Source organism: Amphiprion ocellaris, chromosome 20, assembly GCF_022539595.1.
Source record: "Amphiprion ocellaris isolate individual 3 ecotype Okinawa chromosome 20, ASM2253959v1, whole genome shotgun sequence".
NCBI lineage: Eukaryota > Metazoa > Chordata > Actinopteri > Pomacentridae > Amphiprion > Amphiprion ocellaris.
Genome location: NC_072785.1, coordinates 9,605,226 through 9,621,125, shown reverse-complemented (window position 1 = coordinate 9,621,125; position 15,900 = coordinate 9,605,226). Strand labels below are relative to the sequence as shown.

General features: G+C 39.2%; 1 protein-coding gene across 1 annotated transcript; it reads right to left on the bottom strand.

Moving 5' to 3' along the window:
* Window positions 1–743: 743 nt before the first annotated feature.
* On the bottom strand, window positions 744–14,543 carry LOC111582898 (RNA polymerase II elongation factor ELL-like). The gene is made up of 12 exons (XM_023291769.3): window positions 14,244–14,543; window positions 11,603–11,647; window positions 11,360–11,481; window positions 10,615–10,775; window positions 9,317–9,615; window positions 8,976–9,100; window positions 5,050–5,533; window positions 4,871–4,955; window positions 4,725–4,791; window positions 3,878–4,049; window positions 2,013–2,057; window positions 744–1,887 (listed from the first exon to the last, which is right to left on the bottom strand). Exons 1-12 carry the CDS (start codon window positions 14,376–14,378, stop codon window positions 1,759–1,761), a joined length of 1,869 nt encoding a protein of 622 aa, XP_023147537.2. The 5' UTR covers window positions 14,379–14,543; the 3' UTR covers window positions 744–1,758.
* Window positions 14,544–15,900: the final 1,357 nt, after the last annotated feature.

Genomic DNA, 15,900 nt, shown 5'->3' with positions numbered 1-15,900 from the left:
CTGAGCACATACAGGAGACAATTTGTTGTCTATAATTGATTGGATGCATATTTTTTCTTCCAGAAAATGAAAACATGTCTTAAGTTATAGGTTTTTAATCTAATTCTTCATTTATATTTTCACATTCTGAGGTATTCATATTAGGTGCACTTTTGAAATTTTATAGTACATGAACAAATTTAAAAATTGACTAACTCGTGTTTAAATTCAGATTTGAGGATTCTCTCAGATGTACGATAGAACTTATTTTTAGTGCACTTGTCTTGAATAAAGCACTGATTAAGAGTCTCTTTAGGACTTAAGTTATGCAATAGCATGTATGCAGTATTTATTCACAGTCAAAGTTAAAAATAAACAGGTTGTACTTAAAATATACCAAATTACCTGACATACTAATTGTTTATGTGGGCTATCTTTGTAGGTTTTTTTTCAGCTGTATATCTGTGCCCATCTTTTACATTTGTATAAATACACTAATCCTCTGGAATATGAACATCTAACGCAAGATGCAACTCATTAGGGAAATTACACACATTTTAGATCTAAATTAAAAAAGGTCACAAGGACGTGCTTGATAATAAAAACAGTGTTATCATGAATTCATCATCACATACAATATGATCTGTTGTATGCCTAATGTACCTCATTTATGCCTTCTCTTTGGTCGTTTTTTAACTTTAGGGTTTTTATTGGTTGGCTTTATAAAGAAAAAACGTATTGCAAATTAGGAAAAGCATCGCAGAGTAAATACAAATGAATTTATTTGAAACTCAGACAAAATCTCTTGATTTATTCATCATGCTTTCTGTAAAGTACACAGCATGCCACAAAACCTCTTTAATTTCTCAATTCTATACCATCTCATCCTACAGTAACAATAATCCCACAACTTTGCTCCACCTGATAATGAAAACCTGTTTCAATTTACACTTTGATCAAAGCTCATACTGTACATTCCCTGAATACATCTTTTAAGTTCACATTGTGATCAACCTAACAGTCCGGTGTGACCCTGGAAAACCACCTGAAAGATAAAACCAGTCAAATACTATGAAACCCAGTCCAGAATAAGGAACCATTGGAGGCAATGACTAAACTCAGGACTCATTACTCCCGAATTGACGGCCAAACAAACACTGATCTTCTGTGCAAAATACTTATGGACAGATGTCTCCTCAGGACACATCTGCATCCCAGCTTCCATCAGAAGTAACTCTCACCTGACCACACATGAGCTGTCTGAGTATGTACAGCATACAGTTTTCTCATGCTTCCAGCGTAAAACATGAACACTGACATGGCCAACAGAACACATAAGCAAATATTCAAATTGATTTAAGTCACAAAGAAACTAAAATGTGTGATGAGAATGGGAATCTACAAATGATTGTTTTTAGGCTTAGCACCTCGTCTCCACATCCATTTGCAGTTTAAAAGTAAGAGTTTAAAGACTTTTGCAAAAAGCTATTGTTACTCCCTGTGCCCGTGTCATGTTGCTATAGTCGTAGCCCTTCGGTCAAACCAGTTTCAAAGAAAAGATCTCATATTAAAGGGCTACCTTTCTGTCCACCCTTACTGTTGCACAGCTGGCCTCCACAAATGTCTCCCAACCTTGCTGACATTTACAGCAGGGCTCGTGGGACTGCGTTCAGCCATAGACTCCAGCTCGATGGCATTCAGCTCAGCAGCGTGATCCTTTTCTTGCCTCAGGATGTTTTTTTGTACTCGATAAGTTCACTCGTCTCCCGGTGAGGCTCTTCAGTTGGGGCAGGAATGGTCCACACTGAGCTGCTGCTGGTCGTACTCTGATATGAGCTTCTTGATGTGGGCCAGTTTGTTGTGTAGATATTCACAGCGAACTTTGTCCTGGTTGTAGTTGGGGTTGGACTACAAAGGACAAAAAAAAATAACATCTAGATTATGTGATAGCAAAAAAAAGAGAGAAGTGGTGTCACTGTCTATGTAGCAGCAGAACTGGAATAAGTACAGACAAGTTTTAAGGAAGTTGTTACCTTCTTAATTTTGCGATACTCTTGAAGAATTTGATTACGAACCGTCTGCCAGGGAAAAACAGAAACAAGACTTCATTATTATTAATTTAAATCAAGTTAGGTAAATGTTGTAATACCATTTTTGTGTGAGAAAAAACAAAACAAGAAAGCTTTCAAAGAACTTTAACTGTACTTTTAACGCTACTGTCCCATATACTTACTAATATGCAAAACTTGAAAATAAGAAACAATAGAGTCTTAACCAAGTATTAGGATAACCTGTATCAGTTGCTGTAAAAAGACATTTAAGTTTAATTACTTCCACTCAACTATAATTCTGGAGAATTCCTAAAAAACACCTAATTTGACATTAAATTGCAAAGTTGAAGTAATCTTTATTATCCCTGTGGGGCAATTTGTCTTGCAGTCAGCAGCACACCACAGTGGTACACAATTCCAGCACACTTTAAGACTACATAACAGACCAAAAATGTGACGATAAAATTGAATGAAATAGATTAAATGCAATGTCTATAGCTGCTGAAATATAAATATATAAATAAATATATGCATAAACAAGGTTTTGCCAGATTGGAAACTCCAAAGTTTCTTATGAAAAACATAAGATTTCAGTCAGAATAACTATCTGTGGCTTTATAAGTACATGTGAAAGACACTGAGGGGTTTTAAACAAAATACCAAAAATAACTGCATCAAGATTTGACAGTGATATCGTGATATTTACAAGGCTACTGTGTTTTTTACTCTGCCAAGGAATGCAGCAGAGTTATGTGATGATCGGCGTATGTTTGTCCGTCTGTCTGTCTGTGAGCAACATTACTCAAAAACAGAACAATGGATTTGGATGAAATTTTCAGGGAAGGCCAGAAATGACACAAGGAAGGACCACCTGATTGGATTTTGGCAGTGATGCGGCTTATACTCTGGAGCCATGGATTTCTTAAAGTTTTCTCAAGATAGCGGCACGGCGTCACTGTAACTATGACAACAAGTGAACGCTACATCAACTGCCTGCTGACGATCACATGATTGAAATCCTGCTACAAATTCACAAGTGCCTTTCTTGTTTTTCATTAAGTACTGTGCATGAAAAAGACAAAAACACAAAATGTAATTTTATAGTAGTTCTTGCTTGTGATAGGATCCAGCTATTGCCATTTAGTTAGCAGTCAGTTTCTGGAATATGTGGCGCAAAGTGTATTCAAAATAAATTGAAACAGATGCCATTTTCTTAAACACAGGATCTATCTTGTTCTGGCAGTGCCACGTTTGCATGTGTTTATTAAAAACATATGATGTATGGAGATGAGAACGGTAGAGGACCAACTTGTTGAGTTTAATAGTTTGGAACTTTCGCTTAATACTCGAAAATATGCAGATTCAATTCTTGATCAAGCATTACTTTGAGTGTATAATGTCTCCAAGTTTCTCACTAAAACACTATGACCCAAGAATTTCCCCTTAGCTATTGAACTTTGTTCATTGTTGCACTCCTAGTCAGTGTATCTGAAACAGTCATTTTATGAAAATGTCATTGAGTGTTCTTCCTCTGAGGTAGCGTCAGAGTGAAGAGCAAAAATCCATTGATGTCTAAAACAAAGACTCATTACGCACAGGGAGGCAGATGAGTGTGCAGCAGGAGGGCCAGACTAGCAGAAGTTTCAATGGAATTCTCTTGTAAAGGTGGCACGATTTCAAGCTGCCTACAGCCTCTATTCTCTATAAAAAACTACAAAGTTACAAGCCTACAGCAACAGGAGGTGAGTGTTGATCTAAACTTAGATTTTATCCCTTGAAAAGCACCGTATGACTAAGCTTTATGACGGCTGTGAAATTATCTAGGTGCAGCATTTCCTTCCATGTACCTTGTACTTATGGGACTCGCGGTGAAGCTGTTTGAGCTGCGTGTCCAGCTCCATGAACTGCCGCGTCACGATGTCGATGTGAGCGTGCAGATCTCGGTACTCGCTGTACTCCTTGTTAAAGTCCTGTTTGTAGCTCTGCCTCTGGTCAGGGCTGCAAATCGCTGTGTACTTTCTGCGCAGAGACAGTAAAGAGAAAGCACTGGTCAGAGCAGACACAAATTCCAGAATGTTGTTCAAGGAAAATAAAGTAGATCAAGACAAGAAAACAACCTTTACTTAAGCCTCGTGTTGTCCTGAGGGTCAAAATTGACTCATTTTAAAGTTTGAAAATGCGGAGAAAAAAATATTTTCACAGTGAAACTTCTGACGTCCACATTTTTGGGAAATCTTTTTTGGTGGAAAAAAAACAAATGTTAAAAATGTTTCTGAAGAACATTCACATAAAAATCAACCAAAATCCAGCGAAATTCACTGGATTTTGGTTGATTTTTTTGTTAATGTTTTGTGAAGAAAATATTAGAAGTTTTACTGATATATATGTAATCACTTTAGATATTTTTAGGATTTTTTTTGGAAGATTTTTGCTCATTTTTTGTAAACATTTAAAATAATTTTCTTGCCAAATTTGGGGGATTTAAAAAAAAAAAAAAAAAAAAACTTTTAAGGGAAACTTTTAAGGAATTATTGGAATTTTCTTCCTGAAGGTTTGGAAATTTTCAGAAATTTGGGGGATTTTTTGCTGAATTTTGGGATTTTTTTCAGACAAGGAAACAATATTTTTTGGTGCCCGTAAATGAAGACAACAGGAGGGTTAAATGGAATACATCTACAAATAAATGCTACTTACGATAGATAATCTGCTGTGTCGTTGTCAACTTGAAGCACTTTAGAGTCAAATAAAATGTCACTTGGCTCTGAAAGAACAAAACAGTGTTAGTCAATTGGAAAAAACAGAAAAACTAACACTTCAGGTCACCGATGCTCAGTGCTCACCTTTACAATCTGGGGAGACTTTGTTTGGATCCTCTGAACTGCGATCTTTTCTTCTGTCTTTCCTGTCTCTCCATCTGTCCTTCTCCTTAATAATTAAAAACAAATTCAAGTTAGCAACAGATGACATTAAAAGGGAAAAAAAAAAACATAAAAACCTGAAGAAGAAGTAGCTTTCTCACGTGGTCTTTGTGTTTGTGTTTGCTCTTTTTCTTTTTGATAGCGTGTTTACTGAGATCGGGCACTATCATAGGGGACGGGGAGCGATCACAGTTCAGTTGAGGGGAATCATTTCTGGCTTCAGTCTTCAGCTGAATGGCACAAGTTGGCTCGAACCTTTTAGCCACCTCTGCTTCCTGCTTACAGACTACCGAAAGGGAGTCAAAAAGTTTTTTAGGATCCAGCGATTGCCTTTGTCCATTGTCTGCCGTCACTTTTGAGTCTTTATAAGCGGTTTGTGCAGACGGCTTCGGCTTCGACTTGTCGTTGACCGTTTTGCTCGACAAGTGGGATATTCTGGGCTTCTTACTGGCCAGAGGGTCAGTGTATTCCTCTGGCAGGGAGTGTTTTGGACGGTGGGCTGGCGAGGAGTTGGGGGTGTCTCGAAGCGGGCTGACCTGGGCCTCGGGGACAGTGAGGAGGTTCTGCTGTGGTTGAAACAGTCTCCTGCAGAGAAAGCAATGCACATTAATCACAACTAGTATTTTCTTACGTGTAATGGACAGTATGGCAGCCTGCAGATAAACACATACTGATGTGGGAAAGAAATGTTGTGGTTAACAGGTGCAGCAAGTGTTGAATGTGAAACCTCAGACCAACATAGCGAACAATAAAAACACCGATAAAAAGCTGCAGCTGTGTCACCTACGGCCTGCAGTTGGTAACTGTTTACTTGTAGCACCTCTTTTTCAAATGCACAGTACTGAAACGTTTTTTTTAACCCCTTAAATAAAATATCAAGCTATTAAACGACACATAAGGAAAAAGGTAACCCAACCAAAATTCTGTTAAAATTTTTGTTTCTTCAATGTATCCGCTTTTGCTTTGGACACTCACACCAGCTTCATGTACTCATCACCTGACATGCCTTTTAGCCTTTACATGTATGCTGAGCACTTGTTGGATGCTATTCCTTAACTTTGCAATCCAAATAATCTAAATTTATCTGAACTGATTTTAAGGCGAGTGACTGCGGAGGTCAGGTCATCCGATGTCGCCCTTCGTCACTCTAGTCCACGGTTAAATAGACCTAACAGAGCTCGGGGTTGCATTTCGGGTCGTCATTCCTCAAACTAGCTGAAACGGTGCATCACTGACATGCTGTATGCTGTGGTAGTCGTGCCGTTAGCTTTTGAATTCTGAATAAATTGTCCAGTTTCATTGATTGTTTTTGCAACTGCTTCTGAAAGAAGGCATGAATTTTTAGGGGCTGACTCACCTTCATGTCATGACATCTACTGAATACCAACACCTACTTCAGTACCACACAACTGATGTTTCAAACAAACTGGCAAACTCAAAGACTTACATTTAAATAAATGTCTTTTAAGTCTATATCTGTTGCTGAATGGACTAAAACAATGATGATTCTGCCTATGGCCCACTGAAGAAAGTACTGCAGTTTGTGATACTATCTGAAGTATCACAAACTGGGTGTTTTTTGTTTTTTTAAAAATTTATTTAGCCTTTATTTAACCAGGTCGGTCCCGTTGAGATACAATGACCTCTTTTTCAAGGGAAGCCTGGCAAAGACAGCAGCCACAGAAACATTAAATTGCAACAATTAAAAACAGACAACACTAACTCACTCAACAAAATAAATAAAATGCATGTGTCTGTGGTGATATTCTGGTTAAAAAAAAGTAATATTAAGTTAGTGCAAATGCAAACTGAGCATGCCCTATTGTTGCAGCTTCGCACTAAAATCATTTAAATGGTGAAACAGGAGTTGATTTTTATCATATATTTGCCACAGGAAACGTGTTTATTTCTGAGCGCAACACTAACTGCTATCTTTCATCAAAAACGCTTCTACACAACAAGATAATGGTCCTTTTTTTTGCATTTTCAACTGCAGATTAGCTTGAAATGCTGCATTAGTAATGAAAAAAGGAGCAACCACAGTAGGCTGTCAGGTTAAGAGCTGCAAGCAACACACTGCACACCTCCAACTTCTCAGCGAGGTAACCACCTTTCACTTTCACTGTGCCCTGCTGTTCTTAAAGTCACACTCTGTGCAGAATAAAATGAGATCATGGTTGCTCACTGAATAATGGTTAAGGGCTAATTATTGCTTGACTTCTTTGTTAGAATGACAGCAGTTTGTTTTGTTGCCCCCAGAATTTTTTGACTCGTGTGTTACTACTGAAAATTACGAGTGTTTCCAAATCACCAAGGCTGAAATTTTCAAGATTTCCATTTTAAAAAGGCAACAAAAATCCTCCCATAATGTTTGAAAGCGTTCACTTGTTAACTGTTAACCAATGCAGGTTGATGACTGACTGTGTTTACATGCACATGAGAACCGTGTGAACATTCAGAAAGATGATTACACATCTGCTTTCTTCAGAAGGAAATTGATCAATCAAGACATCTATCTGGGGAAATCGGGCTTCTCTAGTCTCCTGACTTAGTTCAGCTGAGCTAACGCGCCAGGAGTTTTGCAATCCTGACAGATTTAACATCAGGTTGCATCACGCTCTAAAGAGGAAACTTCACAGACACCAAACTGCAATATGCACGATATTGCAACTCTTGCAGTATCGCAGGAATATGCACGTAGCAGATACCACATTAAAACTGGTCATCACTCAATTTCCCAATCCAACACATTTTCTCATTAAGACGCAGTTAAAGGGTATTCAATATAGGCTCTGTATACCTACACAAATATACTATGAACTGCTCTTATATTTGACCTGTTAAATTCTACTATTGCTTTTCTATATGTCCACCATATAGTAAAAGCAATAACAGAGTTTAACCCTCTATTATTGTATATTGCATCGTGCTTGAATGCCCTCATTGCCTCGACATGCCCCAGCCTCTACATCATATTCTCCAGAGGTAAAGGAACATGCTTGTTTCGAACAGACTGCAACTAATTTTTTTATTAAATTTTTTGGGGTGGAAAAGAAATGCAAAAATTCCAATTCTCACTAAAATCGCTACCAATGTTGCAATCTCAAAATCTGTCTGAATAATTGCAAGATAATTTTTTTTTATGTATATTGGTCATCTCTAATATACAGATTGGACAGCAATGGCAGGCATATCACACACAGCGGGATATTAAGAAAACTGTGCAGTGATCACATAGGAAGGTAGATGTAATTTAAAAAAAGTCTGTGGTGCAACAACTTGCCGTAACTCTAATAATACTTTCCTGTGAGAACAAATAAACAAAAAACAAAAGGAGAAGGCTTGATGAGAAAATGGCTGGGGAGATGTAATGTGAGAACTGGACATAAGATTGTAGGTTCATTGTGTGTTTGTCTGGTTGCTAGCATAATAACAATAACCATCCCGATGTTAATTTGCATGTATCAAATATGTGTAATATTATCCAGGCAGCCCTGATGAGTCTGCGAGCAGATCAGGAGGTTGACAGTTGGATCTGTAAACCGCTTCCATTAGCAAATAATCTGGGCCTAACACTGGTTCAGACGAAAGTCCCAGACCAGATTTTTCCTCTGCTTGTCAGGAGGTAAAATAGGGATATATCACCCTGAAAGTCCTGTAGTGTGAGCCTGGCTTTATATGAATTTGTAAATTCAGGTTGTTGCAGAAACCCAACTGTAACCCACAAATGCATATAGACGCAAAAATTGATCAGCTCCCATTAGTGAATAACGATGTTCTGGCTGAAAATTGTAAATGAGAAACACAGACTAAAGAAAGTGTGCTAAAAGGCCAAATATTTTCGTTATATTTACCCTACCTCCACAATTCTTTAACAAAATACTAACACTGTGTCCTGGAAGAACCCTAGAACCACTGATAGTTTCCTGAGGCTGCATAGTTTCTGGAAAGCTTATTTGATTAACTACATATTGGTGACATTTTCATAATGCGAAAAAGGCAGGAGGTACATCCTTATTGGAGTTACCTGACGAGAATGCGTTTAAGGAGCTGCTGGTCCCCTGAGGTGTAGCCGGGCCAGTCCTTCTGCAGCTCCTTGTACAGACTGTCCTTCAGAACAAATGTGTTGTCTCTGCTATTGAGCTGGCCGACCTGCACACACAAAAACAGAAAACAACAGACTTATTTTCAGCACTCAGTGTTCACAGTTACCTCATTTTATACATTTTTGATCTGGGGTGAATTAGTGTTTGATCGCCAAACATTCATGTGTACAATGTGCAAAACGGCAGTTTTTGCAGCGACGCATGCTCCAAAATCCTTCCTCCTGTGTACATATGCATCTGGGTTGAATGGAAGAAGACTTACCTCTGTCAGAACCGAGTCCAGCACATCTTTGTCTCCTGCTGTCAGTTTATCTCTCTGCAGCCTCAAGATCAGCTCAGGCCTCTTGTACGGCCTCAGAGCCAGCAGGTGAGTTACTCTCTCCCTGAGGGGTCTTTCCTGCACGTCACCCACGCTCTTCCTGTTCGACGCACAGGCACCTTTCTTCAGCTTGGACGGGCCGACCCCCCTCTTAATGCTGCTGAGAAGGGACTGGCACGAGGGTTTGGGCTTGGTCAGGCTGGCCAGAGCAGGGGGTGGGGCTCGCACCGTCACCTTCTTGCCTATAAAGAAGCAGGAAAGCTCACATCAAAAGGAAGCCCGGCAAGAATAAAGCAAAAAATATCTTCAAAGGAGATCATGGAAGGTTCACGGGGGTTTTACTGAGGTTTCTATCATCAAAGCTACCTTCTGCTGCGCTTGTTTTTCTTAAAATGCTGCCCATTAGAAGGTGACTGGGTTGTAAATGCGCGTTAACTCTTGCTATTTCAGGCTGGATGCGGCAACACGACTCTTTCCACCGCTAGAATTGTGCATCGCAGAGGAAGCATTTGACCCCTTCAGGAACTCACACTCAGGGTAAAAAGCTGCATCTCTGCGAGCAAAAGCTGCCACCTAATTTAAGAAATAACCACATGGTTGCACAAGACTGTAGTGAGTACGTTTTTTTTTTTTTTTTTTTTAAGCTTCCTTTGAAGGCACATACACCACCCATGCTCACACGAACATATTCGTATACGTTAGTTTTCATGATTCTTTGTGTGCATTCAGAGCGAGAAGATGACGCCATCTGACATGAATGTTTAGAAGGAAGTGGTTTTGTGGTTGGAAATAGAAAAACAGCGGTGGCACAAAAAAAAACCTAGCTAAATCACTGGTTGTATTGTGTGTATGTATGTGTGGTAAGTTTATGCAAAACAGTCTGTATGATCTGAGTTTGTAGATTACAGAGACACATTTAAAACTACACAGTTAAAATGTAGACTTGAATATATACTCTAATGTCTATGTGTGTGTCTGAGGTATAGAACGTTACCTAATAGGTAAAACACACACACAAAAAGGACAAAACATGCAGGAGAAAACAAGAGAGATTGTTACTATGTCACTGGTTACCACACATGTTGCCACAGCAACCGATGCAATATGGCTGACAGTGTTTTCTGGATGTTATCAGCACAGTACAAATTTGTCCTCAGGCCAGTGTTATTTCTTAGCAGGAGTTATGTGTTGTATAACCACGCAGACTCTGTGGACGCGTGAGTGTCTTCTATACTTCCTACCCTGGAAACGCCCTCCATGTTTGATGACAATGGCCCCTCGGCTGCGTGTCTCCTCCTCAGCTTGGGCCATGCTCTGACGAGCTTTATCGTACGAGTCATCTGTAGCGTTCACCGTCATCTTCTTCTGAATCACCCCGAGACACGACAGCTCCTCGGCAGCACTGAGAAGATGAGCACAGACAGTGATCTGACAGAGCTTTCAGGCTGCTTCCACACGTTATCCATTTCAAATAAAGCCTTGTTTTTCAGTGCAGGGTTGCTTTGGTGAGGATTATGCTTAGTTAAATGTATTATCAGATTAGAATGACCTCTATATTTGACAAATTATGAGGTGGATTACTCCTCAACTTGTCGCAGCTCCTGACATTTATCAGAGTCACTTTGCACCTCTGCAATTTCTGTGCTTTCCTAGACATGTACAGTCAGGAACCCTGGGTTTCCCCTGGCATTTAAACACAGAACAGCAGGGTGACTTTCACACAGCAGCGGAGCGGAGACATTTTAAAATATTTAAACACATTCAGGCAGTCAGCTAATTCTATATATAGAATACAAAGTAAACATATAATCATGTCATCACTGTGGAACAAAAACATGCTTACAGCCCTCATGTTTTTGCAACCCTACACTTATGACCTGCTTTTTTCCCCTTACAATCCAATTTAATCAGAAAAAAATTTGACCTGTGCCAAAAGAGTTGAGGTTATTTGTGTTTAATGTGACATATTTAATGCTTTTTTTTTACCCAGTGCTGAGCTGTTTGACACAATCAAAGCTTCCATGTGGATTGTCACGGGCAACGTTAGTCACGCCAAAGGTGAAAATCCTCACTTCATCTCTGTTCTCCGAACACGGGATGGTGATTTGCTGCGAGAAAGAAGAAGAAAACAGACGCAGACAATAAGATTTAACCTCTTTAAAATGTACAAAACATATGAGATGAAATGATGAATTACTGTATGCGAGTAGTAAGATTGGTCCTTCTTACCCCTTTATTGCCACTAAAACAGATGGTGGGATGGGAAGACGAGCCCTGGAGAAAAGAGCAACACGTGATTGATTTACATGTGTTTTGGAAACCCATGAGCATGAACATACAGATCCACACATGTACATGCATGCAGATCTGATAAGACACCAGCATAGATATATGTAAATCATTCAACACAGATGATGTTTTGGTAACTGTATGAGTGCTTTTGACTCCTTTTCTGACTGATATTCTGACTTTCAATTGCCTAGGCCGATATTTATAGAGCAGGGTGGCAAACGGCTGATATACAATACAAATATCGTCCTATTGGGGTTTTTTCTGCTGCTGTTTTTTTTGCATCTGACACAACTGAATGAGACACAAACGCCTGCATCTTGTTTGCTTGCTTAAGTAGATCTGCTATTTGTCTTCAGCTCACTCATTTTTATAATCACAAGCATATATTCAAATGCAATAGTGACATAAATGTCAAATCAAAAAACCATGGATGAAAAATAAACAGTATTAATCAGCAGTCGCTCACATTTTCCTCCCGCTTAATGTGTCACAAGTTTCAGTTTTCTTTTTTTTATGGCATCTGTAATAAATTTCGCCCTTCCACAGCATTGGAAGTGCAGCTCTGAACCATGAAAAGTAACCTATTAGCTGCAGTAGCCACTCAGGCCCCAGTAGCCGGTGCAGACTGACCCAGTATAACCCATTCACATGTTAATCGGCCTACCACTAGCTAACACCCATTTGCTTTGTGTTCCGGAAGCGCTTTCTTTGTAAATGTGTATCGTGTATGACAGAAAATCTGAATTTTTATTTGTGTGACAAACGAACCCCACAGATGAAGCACGTCTTAATATTTTCTGTTAAACATCTGTGTACAGGTCTCAAGTACTAATGCACATGACGAAACGTGTCTTTTTTTGTCTTAGGAAGACGCTGCAACTCAAGAACTGTCACTGAAGTCATCATCTGTCTGAAGACTGCAATTTTAATCTAAAAAAAATACTGGAAAGAAGCCAGCTTACAAGATCGATCATGATCTCTGCCCGAGACTGGCCAATCTTAGTAACATCAGCTTCTATTAACACAACACACCTTAATGTCAGAGCCAGCTGTCAGTGGTGGAGTTGCATTATGGGTAATGTAGGTTTTGATGAGAAAGAACATTGCATAGAGTAAAAAGGACATTATTTGTGGTGCTGGTGCACTGAATCTGGATCTATTTAGGAAAAGTGGTCTCACATGAGTCTGACAGTTTGTAGCGCTAATACCATTCAATAATCCCAAACCCATCATCAAACTGATGTATGATAAATGCTAAAATTGGATCCTGTCACCACTTTGTAATCCTACCTTAAGTGTTTATTTTCCTCCTGACCACACATATGTGACTATAGACGCTAAACAAAGTATTCATTTGTTTATTTGCGCATACTAAGTGAACTGCTCTGCATCTTTCCCTTAATCCTAACTGCAAAAGGTCCTCCAAGAACACATGCACCTTTCTGATGCTTGTGCATCAAGTGTCCTTTAAGTAGATTCAGTTTGATTTTAAAAGAAAGAGGGCCAGCTAAGGTCGCTGCACCCTGCCGTTCAAATACTGAAACACTCAGAATACAGTGAAATGAGGTGTCATCTCTCGCAGCGGGTGAAACGGCCTGCTGGAATATGCAGAAATGACAGGCTAAAGTGACACATTTTCAGCACGGATGGAAAGTATGTGATGGCTAGAATCCGAGATGACCTTTGCATGGAGAGGATCTGTAAAGTCCACCTGTTGATGAGCGCAGAAAGTGGGTTGGCAGCCAGTGCAGAGTCTGGCCCAGCTGCATGTGGAGGTGGTGTTGTTTATAAATATATATAAATATATCTGTGATCTGGACAAGTAGGTTGTGAATAGCCACACTTGGAGCTATATAAAGACACCAAATGGATGCACAGGAACAAGTGTGTGCATGTTGGACTCACTCACTCACAGTGCGCCAGGTGTTTTCCCCTCCTTTCTGTTTACCTCATCACTACACTAAACATGACAGGAGCCGTGTGGTTTTCAGCTTTCATCAGAAGTGCTGTCATTTCTTCACAGAGGAGTTTCCAATGTGCATTACAAGGAATTAGCGAATTGAGGAAGTGTGCATGACTGTGCTCGGCTTCCTGCAGCTTCTATTCATCTGTGGTAAACTGGGTCAAATGGTTGATTTCTGTCTATTTGATAAAAATGATTTTTCTCTCATAATATCCTCCTCCTCCTCCTACTACTACTCCTAGCAGCCTTTCCCTTTCTTCTCCAGCACTGATTAGCATTCACAATACTTGCCAGCAGCTTGTGAAGACTTGGCTAGCAGCTTGTTACGAGCAGCATCACACACAGGACAGCGTTTCCGCGTCGTATTATGCAACATGTAGATCTATTTCATAGCTAAAAAGGGGGGCATATGGGAGAAAACAACAACAACAACAACAACAGAGGACGGTGCTGCTGAACTTCGGCCGAAATGCGAACCCGCCTTCCTCGCCTCGTCTCACGGTTCCGTTTCAAACTAAAGCTAACAAAGTGCTACAACACATTCGGCCGCTAATGTTTGTGTTAGCTAGTTATTCCAGGAGGAAATAGTGAAAAAATAAAACATAAAGCGCCCACCTTGGCGTTGTGAAAGCCATCAATGGCTCTTGCCGCGCTGTCAGTGAGTTTGACATGAAAAACCGAGACGTTACCGCCACCGCTCAGTTTACCGCTGGACAGTCCGTAGCTCTGCCGCTCCTTTAGCGCCGACATCCCGCCGCCGATCCCGCCTCCCGCCGGGCTGTTCTACCGAGGACCGAGAGGCATGAACAGACACGAACATGGAGCGGAGGAACCGGAGGGGAGAAGGACGGAAGGAGCTCCAACGGATCCGTGTGCCCGCTGCTCCTCCGCCGCGCGCTATTCTGGAGTGGATCGCATTACGTCATGGCGGCTGAGCTGATTTTATTGGCCCAGAGACATAAATAAACCATTACGTAGGTTTACGTAACCACTTCCACTTTTCACCGTGCTGCTCCTGCTTTCTGCAGATGAAGGGAATCACACTGGAGTGGACAGCTGCCTGTAGTTTTTACTGATTTATATTATATAGATTTATATTTTTATTTTTTAAATAAGCACGGCGTAAAGCTTGTGAATGGCTAGAAAAAGCGACTAGATGAGGTGAAAAATGCCCAAAAGACATTTAAACAAATATTAGCATTTCTGTATGGATATTTTTGACCCACAGATCTTTCTTTCAGAGGACCTATAATGAATCTATAAAGGAATCAAAATTAAATATTTTTTGTCACAAAAATGCATGTATTTCAATCACTTCATCATAGAAAGTTCAGAGATATAGGAGTATTTGAACATTCAATACAGCCATGATATAATGTATAATAATAAATCTTAGAGTTTTATTAGTACACCTCAAATCAATCAATTCAAAAATGAATTGGCAATAATCAAAAAGCTGTAATTAAAGTATCAAAAATAATGTCTGTATGTGTTGTCTAGCATTTATGTTGCAGTTAAAGTAATATTAGAAAATGAAAAATAAATATTTGTAATGACTCATGAGATAAGATTTGTTCTCTAAGACATTTAACCAAATATTAGCATTTCTGTATGAATAACAATACAGATTTGGTCTTCCTTTTTTTTTTTTTCCAAAAAACCAACAATGACTCTATAAAAGAATCAAATTTAAACATGTATATATTTAAATTTAACTCCATCACAGAAAATTCAGCATTCTAGGAATCATTACATATTCAAGACTGCCAGGATATACATGATCTTTACAAGTGTATCTAAACTTTTGTTCATGATCAAAGTGGCTGAAAGTCTAAGGAGCACTAATGAATCTTATATAGTTTGATCAGAGCATCTAAATTTAAACAGTTCAAAAATGGCAAAATTGACATTAATCAAAAAGTTGCAAAAAAAACCTATCAAAAATAATGTCTGTTTGTACTATATAGTATTTAAGTTCCCATTAAAATATCAATAAAATTTTTTTTTAAAAAATAATTATTAATCACAGTGACTTGTGATGTAAGATGTATCGGCACTCTAAAAACTTATTCAACTGACCTATTTGCACCACTTAAATAAATGCATGATTTTAAAAGCCCAATATAAGCCCATTTTCAAACTCCAGAACTTTACTTGGATTAAGCTTGCTGTGGGAAAAAAAACAAGGACAAAACAAAACAAAACAAAAAAATAAAGGTGATATGATATGATATGATATGATATGATATGATATGATATGATATGATATGAT